Here is a 17,992-nt window from a genome sequence, read left to right as displayed (position 1 = left end):
CTCAAGCGTCTAAGCTTGGGGATGCCCCGGAAGGCATCCCCTCTTTCTTCAACAAGTATCGATATGTTTTCGGATTCGTTTCGTTCATGCGATATGTGCAAATCTTGGAGCGTCTTTTGAATTTAGTTTTCACTTTTCTTTTATGCACCATGCTGGTATGAGATAGTCCTTGGTTGATTTATAGAATGCTCTTTGCACTTCACTTATATCCTTTGAGTACGGCTTTATAGAATGCTTCATGTGCTTCGCTTATATCATTTGAAGTTTGGATTGCCTGTTTCTCTTCACATAGATAACCGCCATTTGTAGAATGCTCTTTTGCTTCACTTATATTTGTTAGAGCGTGGGCATATCTTTTGTAGAATGAATTAAACTCTTTTGCTTCACTTATATCTATTTAGAGAGTTGACTGGAACTGGTCATTCACATGGTTAGTCATAAAATCCTACATAGAACTTGTAGATCACTGAATATGATATGTTTGATTCCTTGCATTAGTTTTGCGATATAAAGATGGTGATATTAGAGTCATGCTAGTGGGTAGTTGTGGATTGTAGAAATACTTGTGTTGAAGTTTGTGATTCCCGTAGCATGCACGTATGGTGAACCGTTATGTAACGAAGTTGGAGCATGAGGTATTTATTGATTCTCTTCCTTATGAGTGGCGGTCGGGGACGAGCGATGGTCTTTTCCTACCAATCTATCGCCCTAGGAGCATACGCGTAGTACTTTGTTTCAATGACTAATAGATTTTTGCAGTAAATATGTGAGTTCTTTATGACTAATGTTGAGTCCATGGATTATACGCACTCTCACCCTTCCATAATTGCTAGCCTCTTCGGTACCGTGCATTGCCCTTTCTCACCTCGAGAGTTGGTGCAAACTTCGCTGGTGCATCCAAACCCCGTGATATGATACGTTGTATCACACATAAGCCTCCTTATATCTTCCTCAAAACAACCACCATACCTACCTATTATGGCATTTCCATAGCCATTCCGAGATATATTGCCATGCAACTTCCATCATCATCATATACATGACTTGAGCATTTATTGTCATATTGATTTGCATGATCGTAAGATAGCTAGCATGATGTTTTCATGGCTTGTTTTTTGATTTCATTGCTATGCTAGATCATTGCACATCCCGGTACACCGCCGGAGGCATTCATATAGAGTCATATCTTTGTTCTAGTATCGAGTTGTAATATTGAGTTGTAAGTAAATAAAAGTGTGATGATCATCATTATTAGAACATTGTCCCATGTGATGTTATCAAAATAAAAGTGGCCAAAGAAGCCCCCCCCCCCAAAAAAAAGGAGAGAGGCCAAAGAAGCCTAAGAAAAAAAAGAAAAAAAAACAAAAGAGAGAAGGGACAATGTTACTATCCTTTTACCACACTTGTGCTTCAGAGTAGCACCATGTTCTTCATATAGAGAGTCTCTTGAGTTATCACTTTCATATACTGGTGGGAATTTTCATTATAGAACTTGGCTTGTATATTCCGATGATGGGCTTCCTCAAATGCCCGAGGTCTTCATGAGCAAGCAAGTTGGATGCACACCCACTTAGTTTCCAGTTTGAGATTTCATACACTTATAGCTCTAGTGCATCCGTTGCATGGCAATCCCTACTCCTCGCATTGACATCAATTGATGGGCATCTCCTTAGCCCGTTGATTAGCCGCGTCGATGTGAGACTTTCTCCCTTTTTGTCTTCTCCACACAACCTCCACCATCATATTCTATTCCACCTATAGTGCTATATCCATGGCTCACGCTCAAGTATTGCATGAAAGTTGAAAAGGTTTGAGAACATCAAAAGTATGAAACAATTGCTTGGCTTGTCATCGGGGTTGTGCATGATTTGAATGTTTTGTGTGGTGAAGATGGAGCATAGCCAGACTATATGATTTTATAGGGATAACTTTCTTTGGCCATGTTATTTTGAAAAGACATGATTGCTTTATTAGTATGCTTGAAGTATTATTATCTTAATGTCAAATGATAAACTATTGCTTTGAATCACTCGTGTCTTAATGTTCATGCCATGATTAGATTATGTGATCAAGATTATGCTAGGTAGCATTCCACATCAAAAATTATCTTTTTTATCATTTACCTACTCGAGGACGAGCATGAATTAAGCTTGGGGATGGTGATACGTCTCCGTCGTATCTATAATTTTTGATTGTTCCATGCCAATATTCTACAACTTTTACATACTTTTGGCAACTTTTTATACTATTTTTGGGACTAACATATTGATCCAGTGCCCAGTGCCAGTTCCTGTTTGTTGCAAGTTTTTTGTTTCGCAGAAAATCCATATCAAACGGAGTCCAAACGGGATAAAAACTGACGGAGATTTTTTTGGAATATATGTGAATTTTGGGGAGTGGAATCAACGCGAGACGATACCCGAGGGGGCCACGAGGCAGAGGGCGCGCCCCTGACCCTCGTGGACACCTCGTAAGGCGGTTGTTGTCCTTCTTTCTCCGCAAGAAAGCTAATATCCGGATAAAAATCGTGTTCAAATTTCAATCCAATCGGAGTTATGGATCTCCGGGAATATAAGAAACGGTGAAAGGCCAGATCTGAGAGTGCAGAAACAGAGAGAGACAGATCCAATCTCGGAGGGGCTCTCGCCCCTCCCACGCCATGTAGACCATGGACCAGAGGGGAAACTCTTCTCCCTTCTAGGGAGAAGGTCAAGGAAGAAGAAGAAGGAGGGAGGCCCTCTCCCCCTCTCTTCCGGTGGCGCCGGAACGCCGCCGGGGCCATCATCATCACCGCAATCTACACCAACTTCACCGCCGTCATCACCAACTCTTCCCCCCTCTATTTAGCGGTGTAACCCCTCTTTTACCCGCTGTAATCTCTACTTAAACATGGTTCTCAACGCTATATATTATTTCCCAATGATGTATGGCTATCCTATGATGTTTGAGTAGATCAGTTTTGTCCTATGCGTTAATTGATGATCGTGATTGGTTTGAGTTGCATGTTTTATTATTGGTGCTGTCCTATGGTGCTCTCCGTGTCGCGCAAGCGTGAGGGATTCCCGCTGTAGGGTGTTGCAATACGTTCATGATTCGCTTATAGTGGGTTGCTTGAGTGACAGAAGAATAAACCCGAGTAAGGGGGTTGTTGCGTATGGGATAAAGAGGACTTGATGCTTTAATGCTATGGTTGGGTTTTACCTTAATGATCTTTAGTAGTTCTGGATGCTTGCTAGAGTTCCAATCATAAGTGCATATGATCCAAGAAGAGAAAGTATGTTAGCTTATGCCTCTCCCTCAAATAAAATTGCAATAATGATTACCGGTCTAGTTATTGATTGCCTAGGGACAAATAACTTTCTTGTGTGACAACAAGATCTCTACTAAAACTAACTTAGTTGTGTCTTTATCTAAACAGCCCCTAGATTTTATTTACGCGCTCTTTATTATCTTGCAAACCTATCCAACAACACCTACAACGTACTTCTAGTGTCATACTTGTTCTAGGTAAAGCGAACGTTAAGCGTGCGTAGAGTTGTATCGGTGGTTGATAGAACTTGAGGGAATATTTGTTCTACCTTCAGCTCCTCGTTGGGTTCGACGCTCTTACTTATCGAAAGAGGCTACAATTGATCCCCTATACTTGTGGGTTATCAAGAGCAATCCAACCGATCCAAGCACCAAACGTACGGCACCTCTGTGTTCAGCACACGTTCAGCATGATGACGTCCCTCGAGCTCTTGATCCAATTGAGGACAAGGGAGAGTTCCTTCAGCACGACAGCATGGCGACGGTGATGATGAAGTTACCGGCGCAGGGCTTCACCTAAGCACTACGACGATATGACTCAGGTGTGTAACTGCGGAGGGGGGCACCGCACACGGCTAAGACAAATCTTGGGGTGCCTTTGCGGGGGGGGGGGGGGCTGCCCACGTATATAAAGGAGGGAGGGAGAGAGGCCGGCCCTCCTAGGGGCACGCCAAGTGTGGGGAGTCCTACTAGGACTTCCAAGTCCTAGTAGGAATCCCTTTCCTTTTCGGAGTAGGAGAGAAGGAAAGAGGGAAAGAGAGAGGGAGTAGGAAAGGGCAAGGGGGGCGCCGCCCCCTTCCTCTGGTCCAATTCGGACCCATGGGGGCGCCACCTCCCCTTTGACATGCCTCCTCTTTTCCCGTATGGCCCAATAAGGCCCATTACTTCTCCCGGTGAATTCCTGTAACTCCCCGGTACTCCGAAAAATACCCGAATCACTCGGAACCTTTCTGGCGTCTGAATATAGCCTTCCAATATATGAATCTTTACCTCTCGACCATTTCGAGACTCCCCGTCATATTCATGATCTCATTCGGGACTCAAAACAATCTTTGGTCATCAAATCACATAACTCATAATACAAATCGTCATCGAACGTTAAGCGTGCGGACCCTACGGGTTCGAGAACTATGTAGACATGACCGAGACACATCTCCGGTCAATAACCAATAGCGGGACTTGGATGCTCATATTGGCTCCTACATATTCTATGAAGATCTTTATCGGTCGAACCGCATAACAACATACGTTGTTCCCTTTGTCATCGGTATGTTACTTGCTCGAGATTCGATCGCCGGTATCATCATACCTAGTTCAATCTCGTTACCGGCAAGTCTCTTTACTCGTTCTATAATGCATCATCCCGCAACTAACTCATTAGTCACATTGCTTGCAAGGCTTATAGTGATGTGCATTACCGAGAGGGCCCAGAGATACCTCTCCGATACTCGGAGTGACAAATCCTAATCTTGATCTATGCCAACTCAACAAACACCATCGAAGACACCTGTAGAGCATCTTTATAATCACCCAGTTACGTTGTGACGTTTGATAGCACACTAGGTGTTCCTCCGGTATTAGGGAGTTGCATAAACTCATAGTCAAAAGGAACATGTATAAGTCATGAAGAAAGCAATAGCAATAAAACTAAACGATCATTATGCTAAGCTAACGGATGGGTCTTGTCCATCACATCATTCTCTAATGATGTGATCACGTTCATCAAATGACAACACATGCCCATGGCTAGGAAACTTGACCATCTTTGATTAACAAGATAGTCAAGTGGAGGCATACTAGGGACACTCTGTTTGTCTATGTATTCACACATGTATCAAGTTTCCGGTTAATACAATTCTAGCATGAATAATAAACATTTATCATGATATAAGGAAATATAAATAACAACTTTATTATTGCCTCTAGGGCATATTTCCTTCATGGTGGGCATGCAAAGGTTAAAGTATTTCTACCAGAACATGATGATTATCTAGATGTTTTCATGAAGACCGTGAAGTATGGGCGGTCGGCCATCACAAGGGGTTGGACTAGAGTCGTGCGTGCCTTCTGCATGGAGGAAGGCACAATATGGGCATTCCGCTTCACCTTGTTCAGCAACCAGAATGTATTTCGCCTCTTTCTTTACCATCTTTAATAGTACAAGTATACAACTGTGGTTCATCATTCTTTATTTGGTTCTTATGTAATTCTTGAACATATGTACCTATGAATCGAATAATGCATTGGTTGTTTGAACCTGATGGATATGAATAAAGCTATAGCATACATTCAAATTCAAATTCAAATCCGGTATAATTTGAAATAGCAGCAATTAAATTACGGTGAAATTATGCTCTCCAGGTCGTTACGACACACACGGGTGGTAAAACACAAACGTTTGCGATATACACCATAATCTGACACGGTTCACAGAGAGGAAACGTGTGCAAGCATGCACACAGTTGCCGTTTGCAAAAGCGTGTGCGATGTCAGACAATATCACAAACGGTGTGGGCAAACTAAACGTTTGTGATAGTTGCCTTATCGTACACGCTTCGCAACCATGAACTATTTCTGATGAAGTATGCATCGTAAACGTTGCACCACAGAATAGCGTGTGCGATAGTTGTCGTGTACGACGATGTTACGGCGGTCCAACGTTTCGTAATCCTGTCCGACACTCGTACGATGATTAGCTAATCTTCTTAATTAGTTATCGCATACGGTTTGGGAAAAGCGAATGTGTGTGATTGTATGATGATCATACACGTTCTATAATAGTGAACTGTTTGTGATGGACCGCGCATCGTAAACGTAGCACCACAGACCGACTGCGATGGCAATGCGAGCACAAACGAGTAGGAGTACTGTATATGCATCTTGGCTCCATATCCCCGACGGTTTCTGGGTCCTGTGGGAAGGACCCCCTATCGCCCACACTCACTTGGCGACGGTTCCAAATGCCGTCGCGGAAAGGGGTTAAAAACCGTTTGTATAGCACCTCGCTGTACCAGTGTTGAGTCTAGTCTAATGTTTATTTTCCTATGAAATGTGGGGGATAGGAAGAATTCCTCCATAGGAATAGGATTCTATACCGACAAACCAAAGGGCTCTAAAGGAATTTTTCCTATAGAAATCCTAACCTATGAAATTCCTACAAACCAAAGGAGGCCTTATCTTCTTAAATTCCATTCTCAATCTTATACTTTTTCCTCACTATTTCCTGTCACATCCCTTCTTTACTTGGAGATACCACCACCACTTACACAAAGTAAACTCACATTGAATCTCTCTAATTGATAATCTCTACCCGTATTTGCTTTTTTTTGTCTACATATTACATGCCATCTAACCATGTGGTATACATTTTATACCGCCACCCTGCCAAAAAATCCTAATAGCCTTTACCATTCTCCCAAATTAGTCTTAGGGAATTTGTACATGGGGAAACAAAATACAGGCATGCTAGTCAGGCATGCACTGATTCTAGTTACGCACCCCCCCCCCCCCGAGAGATAAGGACCCAGACTCTCCGCCATCCAATCTTGTATACATGCATTCTTTTGGTGGGACTCACTCCTCTTCATGCAATCTACTACCAGACACTGTAGCACCAAGATATTTGATAGTCCATGTACCCCCCCCCCCTTGAAAATTCAGCATGTTAGCAAAAAAATTACACCTTTCATCATCATGCATCACCATAATCACTTCAGTTGTCTAGAAATTGATTTTCAACCTAGACATTTGTTCAAATAAGTACAATAACAACATCATATTCCTGACATCCACCACATTATCTTGCATACGTAGAATGGTACCATCAACACATTGTAAGATATTCACCCCATTTTGAATGATATGAGTAATTATACTAGTAGGTTGCCTATTTTCCCGAGCCTTCTGCACCATTCTCTGCAAGCAATTTGTAGGAATATTAAAGAGGAAAGGAGACGGAGGTCATACTACCTCACCCCTTTAAAGTCACCAAAGTTCCTCCCTACCACATCATTGACCTTTACACTCAGAGTCCCACATCTTACCATAGTCTTAAACCAGCCCAACCACTAATCACTAAAGCCTCTATCTTCCAGACCATGGAACAGGAAATTCTAGTTTACTTTATCATAAGTATTCTCAAAGTAAAGCTTTAGGACAACCCCTTGTTTTTTCTTTCTTCTAGATTCATGAAGTATCTCATGCAATGGCAAAACCTTTTATGAAAGCAATTTGGCATCCTGGATCATAACTCCCGTGGGATGGTCGGTTGTGCCTTTCTTTGCTTCTACAGCCAAGATTCTTCGGTATCATTGCGTGGAGTGCTACATCTTTAACAAGTTGCGCTCTTTGTTTTTTCCTTTTCTTTGTATCTTGTTATAGATGTAGTGAGTTTGCTTTCTAGCAACGGGAGCTCCTATACGACGCTCGTTACGACCGATTGCCGAGCGCCGCACAGGGGACAACCCCCGACTGGGCCAGCCCATTGGCAGACGTGTTGTTGTATTGTGTGGGTCATAAAAGTCGGCTAGCAATCGCCTGGGATCAAACTCACGACCTCTCGTTGCTAAATGAATGTTGCTAGCCACTAGAACCGATGGGCTTTACTCGTTACTTAAAACCACGACACTATGATGAACTATCTTCAAAGATAGATGGAAGTTTGAAATTTTGGATTTTTTTTCTAATTGATAATGTTTTCTGAAAAATTGCAGATTTTTTGAAAACGATTTTTTTTTAAAATTCCCCAAACATTTCTTAATTTACGAACAAATTTGAAAACATGAACTTTTTAAAATATTGTGAATAAATTTTGAACAATTGAACATGTTTTAATTTGTGAACAAACTTTTAAAATAATACTCCCTCCATCCAGAAATATTTGTCAGACAAATGGATAAAATAGATGTATCATCTAGATACATCCATTTCTCTAACAAATTTCGAACATTTTTTAAAGAAGCGAAAAAATCAAAATCCCTTTTTTCAATTTCTAAACAAAATTCAAAAATAACATTTTCTAAAATGTTGAAAAAATAAATACCACATTTTTAATTTCCAATAAAAAATAAAAAAACTTGAAAAATAAAAAAGAAATAGGAAAGAAAAATAGAAATAAAAAAAGGAAAAGAAAACAAAAATGGGCCAACCCAATCGTGGGCGCTGAAGCCCCGACTACTTGACGCAAGGCGCCTTAAATAGGGTTTTCCTACTTGACGCAAGGCGCATCAAGTAAGGTTTTCATCCAGTAACCACAATGCATCTGTTCAGCCGTTGTATCTCCTAACTAATCGATGGCTTCGTAAGTTCAAAATAAAGAACATTTAAAGCCTTTTGTAAAGAAAAAAGTTTATTAACCAGCTAACCAAGGGGCGAGGGAAACCTGGAGGTCCTATTTGACGTGTTTTGCACCAAAATAGTGGTCCATTCGCATAGGCAGTGGCCGACTGGGCTAGCCCAGCAGGGTGAGTAATACTATGGCCTGAAAAATAGTGAAACCTCCGCAAAAATTTACACGCTCGAGGTGTATCAAGCATAGGAGATTGTGCTCGCGAGCGCGCGCTGCTTACTGCTTGAGCTGATGAGATTCGGGATACTGGAGATCCCAAACAATATTTAAAAAATCAAAACATGATTTTTTTTAAAGTGATTTTTTAAATACGAACACTTTTAAATTTTGTGAACATTCTTTAGAAAAGTCAAAAAATGAATCTATGAATAATTTTTAAAAACAGGAACATGTTTTAGAATTCCGAACAAATTTTTAAAAACCATGACCACTTCTTGAATTTGTGAACATATTTTTTAAAACAAGTACATTTTTTGAATCTCCAAACAAAATATCCGAAAACATTTTTTTTATTATGAACATAGAAAAATCAAACAGTTTTTAGAAACATGAATTTTGAAAAAGTCAAACTTTTTTAATATATTGAACATGCTACAACTGAAAACCGTAATAAAAAAACTGGTTTAGTTTCAGAAACCTTCCAGTGTCCCAAAACCAGACTACTCGCACCTACAAAACCGGTGCGTGGGCCGGCCCATATACGAGCAATAGGAGAGCCCTGAAATCACTGGTTATATTAAGGGGGTCTCTTGCAGATGTCACCCCACCTTCTCAGGTTGTGTGCCACTTGTCGCAATTTAGGTGTTTTTGTTTTTTCATAGATTTGTTTATTCAAAATATTTTATCTCATGGACCGTGTGTCTCAAGCCCAAACTGTCTTCATCGTTGGATTTGTCGAGTAGAAATCTTCAAAACCAGAGCCTATGTTAATAGGTTTCGATGAACTTTTTTCATTAAAAAATACCAAATACAAATCGAAAAAAAGAAACATTGTGCGCAAAACAACAACTAAAACCCGAAAGTATAAACGGAGCCCCAAAGCAAGGTTTTTCACCTTTTTTGAAGCACGTGCTGTGCTTTACCTAATATGTGCTTCTCATGTAAGCATAGTTTTTCACCTTCTCGCGAAAGCAAATTTGTGCTTCTTTGAAAGTACTTTTTTTTCCTTTTTTTGAGAAGCACAACTATGCTTCTTGCGGAAGCAAATATGTGCTTTTATATATTATTATTTTTTGTGGAAGAAACATGTGCTTCTATCTATGCTCCTCGTAGAAGCATAATTCTTTTCGCGTATTTTTTTCTCCAACACTTAGCAAAATCAGAAAGAAAAAAAACTGAAATTCAGAGAAATCATCTAGCAGACGGCGGCTGAACTAGACGCACCACTTGACATGCTCCAAAGCCACCCAAACTGACAGCCCCTGACCTTTAGTGTTTTTTTTTTTGGAAACAAGTTTGCTCTTTGGTTTTACAAGGAAACCATCCCAAAAGAAACCTCCTCCCAACTCCCCACATGGCCCGCATGTCAGCCGCCCACGCCGCAACCTCGCCGCCCTCATCGAGTGTCCGTAGCCCACACGGCCGAACCGCACGCGCACAACAACCAACTGCCCAAACTACATCGCGAACGCGGTGCTTCCTCCCTCCCCGCAGCCAAATCGAGATCTCTCTCCCCCCCGCCCCTCTCCCACCACACGCCGGCCGGCCGGCCGCGGCGACGACCCACCAGAGGAAACATGGCCTCGGCGCTCTCCTCCCTCCGCTACGGCGACAGCCTCTCGGTGGTGGCCATCTCGGGCGCCACGGCGGTGCTCTGCGAGGCCATCTCCTGGCTCCTCATCTACCGCACCGCCACCTACAACTCCCTCCGCGCCTCCATCGAGCGCCACTCCCGCAAGCTCGACTCCATGAAGTCCGTCTCCTCGGGCGCCGGCGGCGCGGCCCCCTCCTCCCAGCCGGCCTCCTCGCGCGCCAAGAAGATGGACCGCGTCGAGTCCAGCCTCAAGGACGCCTCGCGGGAGCTCTCCCTCGCCAAGCTCAAGTCCGGCGCCGTCGTCGCCGCCGTGCTCTTCGTCGTCTTCGGCCTCCTCAACTCGCTCTTCGAGGGCCGCGCCGTCGCCAAGCTGCCCTTCGCGCCCGTCCCGCTCGTGCAGCGCATGAGCCACCGCGGCCTCCCCGGGAACGACCCCACCGACTGCGCCATGGTCTTCCTCTACTTCCTCTGCTCCATGAGCATACGGACCAACCTCCAGAAGCTCCTCGGCTTCACGCCGCCCCGCGCCGCCGCCGGGGCCGGCGGTGGCCTCTTCGCCATGCCCGATCCCAAAACCAATTGAGGTACCAAATCGATCCTTTTCCTCTATTTTTATTTTTATTTTTATTCCGCTGCTGCTACGCGTGCTAGATTTCGCACCTCTAGGGTCTTATAATAGAAGTGAATAGATCAGCATGGTGGATTCTGTTAAAATTGCATCCTGGATCCACTGATACAGTTATGAGCTTGATTTTTGTAAGATCGGACTATTGATGCATGAGATTTATGTCTGTTATTAGTGGCTTAAAACTGCATTAAGTTGTTAGATGCCGTATTCTTGGGTTTGATGCTTTTGTTCACGTGTGCTAATCTAAAATGTAGAGATTTATGACTCTGATTATTGGCTAGAATAACTATCTGCAGATTTGGGTGCGGTTCACTAAGGCGTACTGTCGCCTAATCTAACTGTCATGAACTTTGGAATACAGAAGTGTGCTTCAGTGCCATTAAATATGTGCCTGTATGTTGAAACAGTTTTGTCTAGATTATAGAATCTAGACTGGAGTCCAAGAATACAACAATTTAGCTTGTTTTCCTCCTTGTTTTGTTTATGAATCTGAAGTTGCGGAAGCAGGCCCCATTAGCTTTTCCTTGTATTTCTGAGAACGTGTTTTTGGCTTCGAAAACTCTCAAACTATTTTGTGTTGATACCGTGGATAAGGATCAGCTGAGCTCCATCTGAACTATTTCATGTTAGTCTGTTGATGTGGATAAGGATTTCTTAGCTTCCATGTCCAAGAAGTGTACACTATAGTTAAACACCCTTTAAACCTAGCAGTTGTCATGATTTCTATCATTCTGTGCATAGATCTTATTGGTTTTAGTCTAGGTTGTACACATCGATTAATTTAGCCAAAGGAGTTATTAATAAGGGTTCTTAATAGACGGTGGACATGCACCCTAACTTGTTTCCAGGAAAAACTGTCCCTCCAATTCATGCTAACAAGTTGACCACATATGCCATGTTGTTCAATGCATCTGAACTTAGTGATTCATCAGAATATAGCACTGTATGAGTAATGGATGCTTCTTGAGACTTGAGAAGAATGTGATTCATGGCGTATATCATACATATTACTGTAGTAAATGCAGTAGAACATTGTAGATTGTACCAATACCAATCACTGCTCGACTTTTTGCCTTATCACTGCCCAATCAATGCAGTAGATTATACATTCTACTACTACAACAATCGCTGCTTGATCAATATATTTAGTTTAAAAGATACACTATCATATTCTCTGAAACAACCCCACCCCAATCGACTTGTTTGATTTTACTCTGCCTGGGTGTTTCAGCCCTTGAGTTTCTAGAGGCGCATTCTTTGCATTTTCAGAATATGCTGAAGTGAAGATTTATGGATCACAATTTTGAGAAGTCATCTTCGGATGCCGTTGTTACGTGCTCTTGGGGCATGGCATTCCTGATCAAGTTTTACTTAGGCTATTTATTCCTATTGTCGTTTTGTCAAATTCTTCTTTTGGCATGGCACGTGAACTTAGTTATGCATATGCTAGTCCATTGCTAGAGCATCTACAACCGTACTGGGCAAATTTGGGCCCTTATACGTCCGCAGACAGCGCCCGCCCACCCCTCATTGTCCGCGTCCGCAGCTGCCGCCTCATATCCAAACCCCCAAATCCATACAATCCCAAGCGTTTGGGCTGGGTTTGAGGGGTCCAGGTGGATAGGTAAATTTGGTATGGGCAGTGTCCCGGCTGTCCGCCCGGCATTTAGGGGGAAGTAGGGGGTCCAGTCGGAGATGCTCTTTTCTTTTAGAACAGCTGGTGTTTTATTCATAATCCCTTACATGTCTTTACACAGTAGGGGCTCAAGAAACAGTGGAGGAACCCCATACCACACGTCTGAGCCATTCAAATAACAACCTGCTTTTGCTAGTACATGGGCACAACCATAATGGCCTCTCTAGTCTCTACGACACCATACAACCCGGAATTCAGAAAAATAACACCCAATCTTAAGCTCGCCGTAAACTGGTCTGTCAATAGGGGCGTTCTTCAGTTTACTCACCATTTTCAGGCTACCCATCTCCAGCACTATCTTATCTAGTACCTGCTGATTCGCCAGCATGACACCTTCTTTCGCCACCAATAGCTCTGCAAGCGCTCGGTCACGCATCCCTGGCCCTGCCTCCAACAAGCCTTCCATCCACATATGGTATTAATTGCACGCATCATTAGATAATGTGATTTTGCATCTCCAGATGCAGTAGCAGACTTGGTAGTTAGGACGGGCACATAACTTTATTTGCAACTCTCTAACCCGTACATTCCCTCTCCTTTTGCAGCTTGATGATCCCCTCTATACATACATGTGATGCCCCTGATGTCAAGCAAGCATATGAGTTGGTCTCCCAGAAAGAGTTGCTGTCCTGAAAGGAAGATAAATAACCTACCTAGTCGCTCAGAGGAGAGAAACACTGCAAGACACTGTAATGACACAATTCATTTTTTCCACCCATGATAAGCAGGCATGAACCGTACGTAGGCTGGCTGTATCATGAACATTCTTGAGTTGGCCCAAGCAATCTGTTGTCGGGTTTGTCGTAGAGTTGTATTTTATCATCAGTCTCAAAATTGTTTCTGTTGTGTCGTTGCCACGGACGAAGTTGCCGTTGCTAGTTTGCCCGTGCAACGCTTGCTTTGTTGTCTGTCACCTGTGCGGTGCCAGTTGAAGCGCCGGCTTGTCTATACATCTTTCACGGTAGATATCGACATGCCAGCCGCTCTGCTCCGCACAACCTGTTGAGTCCCTCGTATAGTTGTATTTTTATCATCCGGCCGGCGTCCGTCGTGTACCGCACTCACCGACGGGCAAAAAGCACGGACAAGGCCCCCACCTCTCCCCGATGCAGAAACTTGGGGTGTGTCGTCCAATGGAGAAGAGAAGAGCACGGCAGCGTTAATTCAGTGTAAAGTGTATCTCACCAACCCAGGGTAGGCGCGGACAGGGCATCTGCATTTGCCTTTTGGCGCGGGGCAGACACAAGGAGGCCGGGCCCCGGCATCATACCTGTCTTGGCATCGGAGTCGCAGCAAACCAAATCCAAAACCTAGCGTGTGGGTGCATCATCCCTTTCACTTCTCAAGTTCTCATCCGGATGGCTTTGGCATAGCTGCCCCTCCAAGCCGGGTCTAGATCTTGTCGTCTCCACGACTCCACCAGATCCCAGGTCGAGTAGTTGGTTAGCTGATCCTGGTTGGGCGACACGTTCTGCTCTCCCGCTCCCGCTCCAAACACCACCGCACGAACCCAATCGAGACAGAGATGCTAACCCGCTTCTTTAGCCGCGCCGACGCCGGCGCCGCCGAGGACCCGGCGCCGGAGCCCTTCTCCTTCCCCGAGCCCCTCCCGACGTGGCCGCAAGGTACGTGTGGTGACCATCCGCCCGCCCCCATCTTCAATTTCGCTTTCGCCTCCCTGCATTATTGGTTTCTAGTAGACTCCAGCTTCCATTGATTCGTTGATTGATGTGTGAGTTCGACCGACGTGGCTCTCCCATTGGTGTAGGTGGCGGGTTCGCGCGGGGCAGGATCCGCGTGGCCGGAGGGGAGCTGGAGCTCGCCGCGGCCACGGCCTTCGACAAAATCTGCACCCTCTCGCCGTCGGCGCGGCTGCAGCGCTGCGACGGCGCCACCTTCTACCGGCCGGCCGGCGTGCCCGAGGGCTTCACCCTGCTCGGCCACTACTGCCAGCCCAACAGCCGCCGGCTCCACGGCCACCTCCTCGTCGCCAGGGCCGCCGACCCGCCGCGCTCGGCGGAGCCGCCTCTCCTCGCGCCGCGGGATTATGAGCTCGTCTGGGCCTTCCACGCCACCGGCGGCGCCGGCGCGAGCGCGAGCGCGGGCTCTTGCGTCGGCTACGGCCGCAGCGACGCCTACTTCTGGCTCCCCGTGCCGCCGGAGGGGTACCGGGCGCTCGGGATCCTCGTCACGACGGGGCCCGCCAAGCCGCCGCTCGACGAGGTGGGCTGCGTCCGCGCCGACCTCACCGACGAGTGCGAGCCGCACGGCTCGCTGCTCCACCTGCAGCTCACGCGGCCGACGTCGGCGTCCCCTGGCAAGGCCTTCGCTGTGCGCGGCCTGAGGCCGCTGTGCCGGGGAATGCGGGAGAAGGGCATCGGCGCTGGCACTTTCTGGTGCGCCGCCGCGGACGGGTGCTCGTCCCCGGCCCCGAGCGAGCAGGGCCTCGCGTGCCTCAAGAACGTCGACCTCGACCTGTCGGCGATGCCGACCCTGGAGCAGGTGCACGCCGTGATCCAGCATTACGGCCCCACGCTCTACTTCCACCCCAAAGAGGTCTACCTGCCGTCGTCCGTCGCCTGGTACTTCAAGAACGGGGCCAAGCTGTTCAAGAAAGGGGGAGGCGCCGTCGGCGAGGAGATCGACGCCGAGGGGTCCAACCTCCCGGGCGGCGGGTGGAACGACGGGGAGTACTGGATGGACATACCGGACGGCAAGAGGAGGCAGGCGATCCTCCGCGGCGACATCGAGAGCGCGGAGCTGTACGCGCACGTGAAGCCGGCCATGGGCGGGGCGTGCACCGACGTGGCCATGTGGGTGTTCTGCCCGTTCAACGGCCCGGCCAGGCTGAAGCTCGGGCCGATCAACCTGCCGCTGGGCACGACCGGGCAGCACGTCGGCGACTGGGAGCACTTCACGCTCCGGGTCAGCAACTTCACCGGCGAGCTCATGGCCGTCTACTACTCGCAGCACAGCGGGGGGAGGTGGGTGGACGCGGCCAAGCTGGAGTACGCCGCGGGGAACAGGCCGGCGGTGTACTCGTCCCGGAACGGGCACGCGAGCTACCCGCGCGCCGGCGTGTACCTGCAGGGCTCGGCGGCGCTCGGGGTCGGGATCCTGAACGAGGCCGCCCGGAGCAAGCTGTCCGTCGACTCCAGCGTCAGGTACCGCGTGGTGGCGGCGGAGTACCTGGGAGACGGCGTCGTGGCCGAGCCCCAGTGGCTGCAGTTCATGCGGGAGTGGGGGCCGACGGTGATCTACAGGTCGAGGACGGGGACGGAGCGGATGGTCAAGAGTATGCCCCAGCGGCTCAGTTGTCCGGCGGAGAACATGTTGAACAAGATGCCGAACGAGCTCTCCAAGGAGGAAGGGCCGACCGGGCCCAAGGAGAAGAATATGTGGGAGGGAGATGAAAGATGGTAGGCGTAGAGTGAAGTGTGTGGCTTTTCATTTTTTTTAAAAGTGTGTGGCTTGATATCCTGATCGTTGGGACGAGTGTATTGTAACATGAACAGAACTTGTCGGGGTTGGGTGCGACGTATGCCAATGGATGGCTTATTATGATGGGAGTGAGTAGAACGTCACCGGTGCCTGGAAGCGGGATGAGGCGTAGACACGAACGCCGGCGCACTTTACGCAGGTTCGGAGCTCTCCTAGGAGATAACACCCCTAGTCCTGCTCTGCGGGGTCTCCGCATGATCACTAAGGCACTAGTGAGTACAATGGTGCTCCTCGAGCTGTATGCTAGAGGTAGAAGAAGGCAAGGCTTGCTCTCCTCTTCCCCTAGGTATGAGTCTAATTCTAACAGGTTGGAACCATTTGCATGGGTGCCCTGAGAGGTTTATATAGGCCTACCCCCGAGGGGTACAATGGTAATCTGGCCAGGTGTAGGACCCGACTGTCAGTCTCTCTGGTCGCCGGTTTCTCCGCCGTTTGGTAGGCCTCGCCGACTGGTCTGGTATGGAGCCGACAGGCCGCCTCCGCCGCTCGTGGGTCTTGCCGGCTGCTGATTACTATAGCCGCAACGCTAATGATGCACGCTTGGTCAGGGGGGCGTGGCTACAGTCCCGCCGCCTGGCAGGAGATCACTGTAGCCACTCCGCGTCTTATCTAGTTAATGGCGCGTGGGCCCCTGGGAAGGAGCGGGCCGACTGCTAGGAGCCGGCCTCCCTCGGGTCCATCTGGTCTGGCCTCCGCCGTCTTTCGGGCTCTCGCTGCCTGGTAGGGCCCGTCGTCCTCAGGCCGTACCGACAGGCGGTCGTGGGAGCAGGGCTCCGCCTGACAGGAATGACGTCAGGGGCGGAGTGGCAACAGTGCCGCGCCGAGCGGAGATCTCCGCCTGTACGGAGCACTGTGGCCACGCTCGGCCCTGGATACGGGGGTGATGGGCTACACTGTAGCCTTGCACCGTCTTGTCTTCTTAATGGGGGCGCAGACTTTGAGGGCGCCATGGGCCGACTACCAGGAGCCGGCCTCTCTGGAGGCCGCCTGCTAGGAGTCGGCCCGTCTTGGAGCCGCCTTCCTGAGCATGGTCGTCTTCTCGTAGTCGGCCGTTCAGCCGGCCGGCCACCAGAAGGCGGCGCTTCATCTTGACGTCTTGAGGGGCGCAGCCGGCCCCGATCTCTTGAAAGGTTCGGGGACTCGGGTTAGGCTACCCGTGGCCCATTACTCCGACAGTAGTCTCCGAAGCTGGTGAGGTGCCGCGGCTGAGGGGCCGAGGAGCCTCAACAGTTTCTTTCCCCGAGTGCTCTGGACGGAAGCTTCATCCGACTCCTGGCAAGCCGCCTGGTAGGAGTCGGCCACGTCCAGTTGGATTTGTCTGAAACTTCGAACGAAACGGCAGGAACTAGGTGGCGTGTTAGCTAAGCTTCTAGGCCCGCCGCCCGTCGTGGGCGTGCCACGTGGCGTCAGCCTGCCAGCCCACACGCGCGATGGGACGCGACTGCAGGCTGGGCCCGCCACCACCGGGCCTCGGCACGCGAGCGGATCCGCTGCGGCCGAGGCGGGCAGTTGAGTTTCCCCGCGGAGTTACAGTAACTCGGCGATAAAGGTGGGAACATGGGGTCGTGGGTGAAGGAAATATGCCCTAGAGGCAATAATAAAGTTATTATTTATTTCCTTATTTCATGATAAATGTTTATTATTCATGCTAGAATTGTATTAACCGGAAACTTGATACATGTGTGAATACATATACAAACATAGTGTCACTAGTATGCCTCTACTTGACTAGCTCGTTAATCAAAGATGGTTGAGTTT

General features: G+C 47.7%; 2 protein-coding genes across 2 annotated transcripts; both read left to right on the top strand.

Moving 5' to 3' along the window:
* Positions 1 to 10,392: 10,392 nt before the first annotated feature.
* On the top strand, positions 10,393 to 13,574 carry LOC109751612 (uncharacterized). The gene is made up of 2 exons (XM_020310494.4): positions 10,393 to 10,993; positions 13,279 to 13,574. Exon 1 carries the CDS (start codon positions 10,393 to 10,395, stop codon positions 10,990 to 10,992), a length of 600 nt encoding a protein of 199 aa, XP_020166083.1. The 3' UTR covers position 10,993; positions 13,279 to 13,574.
* Positions 13,575 to 13,640: 66 nt separating this feature from the next.
* On the top strand, positions 13,641 to 16,297 carry LOC109751611 (hypothetical protein At1g04090). Its single transcript, XM_020310493.2, has 2 exons — positions 13,641 to 14,358; positions 14,502 to 16,297. Exons 1-2 carry the CDS (start codon positions 14,259 to 14,261, stop codon positions 16,154 to 16,156), a joined length of 1,755 nt encoding a protein of 584 aa, XP_020166082.1. The 5' UTR covers positions 13,641 to 14,258; the 3' UTR covers positions 16,157 to 16,297.
* The last annotated feature ends 1,695 nt before the right edge of the window (positions 16,298 to 17,992 follow it).

The sequence above is a fragment of the Aegilops tauschii genome, chromosome 4, assembly GCF_002575655.3.
Source record: "Aegilops tauschii subsp. strangulata cultivar AL8/78 chromosome 4, Aet v6.0, whole genome shotgun sequence".
NCBI classification, from domain to species: Eukaryota; Viridiplantae; Streptophyta; class Magnoliopsida; order Poales; family Poaceae; genus Aegilops; species Aegilops tauschii.
Note: the sequence above shows the minus strand (reverse complement) of the source record. Positions and strands in the feature narration are given on the sequence as shown.

What these genes read in the sequence shown, in the direction of transcription:
- LOC109751612 (XM_020310494.4), top strand. Translation starts at nt 10,393, where the DNA reads ATGGCCTCGGCGCTCTCCTCCCTCCGCTACGGCGACAGCCTCTCGGTG.
- LOC109751611 (XM_020310493.2), top strand. Translation starts at nt 14,259, where the DNA reads ATGCTAACCCGCTTCTTTAGCCGCGCCGACGCCGGCGCCGCCGAGGAC. An exon ending in CCTCCCGACGTGGCCGCAAG is followed by an intron (nt 14,359 to 14,501) that starts GTACGTGTGGTG and finishes CCATTGGTGTAG; the next exon opens with GTGGCGGGTTCGCGCGGGGC.